Here is a 2513-nt window from a genome sequence, read left to right as displayed (position 1 = left end):
AAACCAACACTTTCTTTTTCATAATCAAAAACGGTGAAATATTTTCTCATAAATGGATCTCCTAAAATAAATGTATTTTCATCAATATCAACAGGCAATATGTAGAGCATACATAGAGCTGGATCAATATCTGATAATGGATCCATATAGAATTCAGGTTCTAAGGTGTATTTATTATTTCTTGAATGGAATTCAAGTGTTGGTAAATCATTGTTATCACATGTAGTTACATATAATGGTAAGAATGGTACTTTAATAACATTCATATCTCTAAAGAATTTATTAAGAAAACTGGTTGGTGCTGTTATAGTACTTGTACCACTATCAACAACTGCATTTGCTTTTTGCATGACATATTTACCAAAGTGTATATCTAAATCTATTTGCCAATATAAATCATGATTTAATTTTTCATAAGTTAATGGTCCTTCATAAAAATCATTTTCGATTCCACCTATAGTTAAGTAACCAACGTGTTTATCATGAACAGGTAAATAAAATGTAAATAAAGCATTGTCGATTTTGTTTTGTTTCTTTAATTCAACAACAACAGGATCAATAGAACCAATGGATAAATCTTTCCATCCTAAACCTAGGATACCATCAAATTCGGAACCACTATATATAGGTTCTAAATCATCTGCATCAGTAACTTCAATAAATTTGTATGGTAATGATAAATCTCCAAGGCTTATTACATCTTTACTAAAGTATCCTCTAACAGTTCCAGAACCGTAAGATATTTCTACCTTTGTGCCATCTTTTTCATATGATTTAGATGCAGATGCATCATAAAGATGTTTAGTACTGCATCCAATGGAATCACAATTTACACTTGGAACCCATAAATTAGCTGAACCAGTATCGAAAATAAACATAAATGGTTGTTTATTAGTTCCAATTTGTCCTTCACCATAAAACATTAAATTAGCAACATCATCTAATTCAATACTGTCATTATCGCTTCCTAAATATCCTTTTTGTGTATAACCCGATTTAAAAAATTTGAAGCTCTCTCTTACATAAGTGCTTAATTTATTTTTCAATACATGGCTCAAAACCTTATCATGTGGTCTATCAATTTTAAATCCTATAGTTGTGTGCTTTGTGTTTTTAATAACTTGATACAACTTGCGATGTGAATAAAAATTTCCAATCAAAAAAAAGAAAAACACACCCGTAATAAGCACAAACAATATTAAATATAAAAACTGAAGCTTTTTCTGGATTTTCAAGTTCTTCAAATTACCTAATTTCAATCGATCAAATGCTGAAGCATTTTTAATCAATGTATTCGAAAATTCTTCTTCTTTAACGGTAAGAGCCATTTGTTATTTTAAATGGTTTTTTTTTTTTTTTTTTTTTTGTGTGGAACTTTATAAATTATATAAAAAATGTTAATATAAAAATATATTAAATATATTAATATATATATATATATATATAATATATTTGGATTAGTAAAAAAAATATGTGCCAATATAATTTACATTAAGATAAAGAAAATATAAAATAATTTTTTTGCATATTAATTAAAATATACATATATATATATATATATATATATATATATATATATATATATATATATATATATATATATATGTATATATTATTTGGTTTTTTCTTTTATCTTTTTCCTTTTTATTTTATTATTTTATTTTTCTTTTTGTTTATAATATGCGAAATAAGCATAAAATATGTACATTTATATATATATACTCTATATAAATAGATGCAATATATTTTTTAAATAAATATATATATATAAATATATTATAAAATAAAAGAAAAAAATAGTACATATATATTTACTTATAATGTATTATGTATATATTTTATTATTATCATAATCCTTTTTTATATCTTAACTTCAAATATATACAGATGTAAAAAAAAAAAAAAAAACTTATAAATCAAATATTAATATAATATGAATATATATTACTATTATATTTTTCCGGTATTTTTATCAATTATTTTTCAAGAATAACGGATAAAAATAAAAATTAAATTATAAAAAAATAATAAAATATAAATATATTTATATTATATTATTTTGGAACTTAAAAAAAAATATATATATATTGTCAAAAGAAAAAAATATATGAAATACTAAATTTCGTACACTTAAAAGAAAATTTAGTAAAAAAAAAAAATTTAATTAGAGCTATTATAATATTGTTATATTTATTGTTAGAAAAAAAAAAAAAAATAACAGTTTTTTTTTTTTTTTTTTTTTTTAATTATTAAAAGAAAAAATATTATTATAATATAAATATTCTTGCTATTTTTTTAAATTTTATATTAATATATATAATAAAATATATATATATAATATAATAATATAAAATATTTATTATTATTATATAAATATACAACAATATTTTATATATAATATAATAATCATATAAAAGTAGCATGTACTTTTTTTCTTTTTTCATATATAGATAAAAAAAATATATATATTTATAATAATAATATATTATAATATAAACTTAGATGTCCTTCAA

The 2513-nt window shown here is 20.1% G+C and overlaps 1 protein-coding gene across 1 annotated transcript; it reads right to left on the bottom strand.

Annotated features, from left to right (window-relative positions):
• Positions 1 to 1328, bottom strand: PRSY57_1407100 (plasmepsin IV; the record flags this gene model as incomplete). Its single annotated transcript, XM_012909688.2, has 1 exon — positions 1 to 1328. A coding segment is annotated over one exon (1328 nt), but the record flags the coding sequence as incomplete, so codon positions are not given.
• Between the last annotated feature and the right edge of the window lie 1185 nt (positions 1329 to 2513).

The sequence above is a fragment of the Plasmodium reichenowi genome, chromosome 14, assembly GCF_001601855.1.
Source record: "Plasmodium reichenowi strain SY57 chromosome 14, whole genome shotgun sequence".
Lineage (NCBI taxonomy): Eukaryota > Apicomplexa > Aconoidasida > Haemosporida > Plasmodiidae > Plasmodium > Plasmodium reichenowi.
Note: the sequence above shows the minus strand (reverse complement) of the source record. Positions and strands in the feature narration are given on the sequence as shown.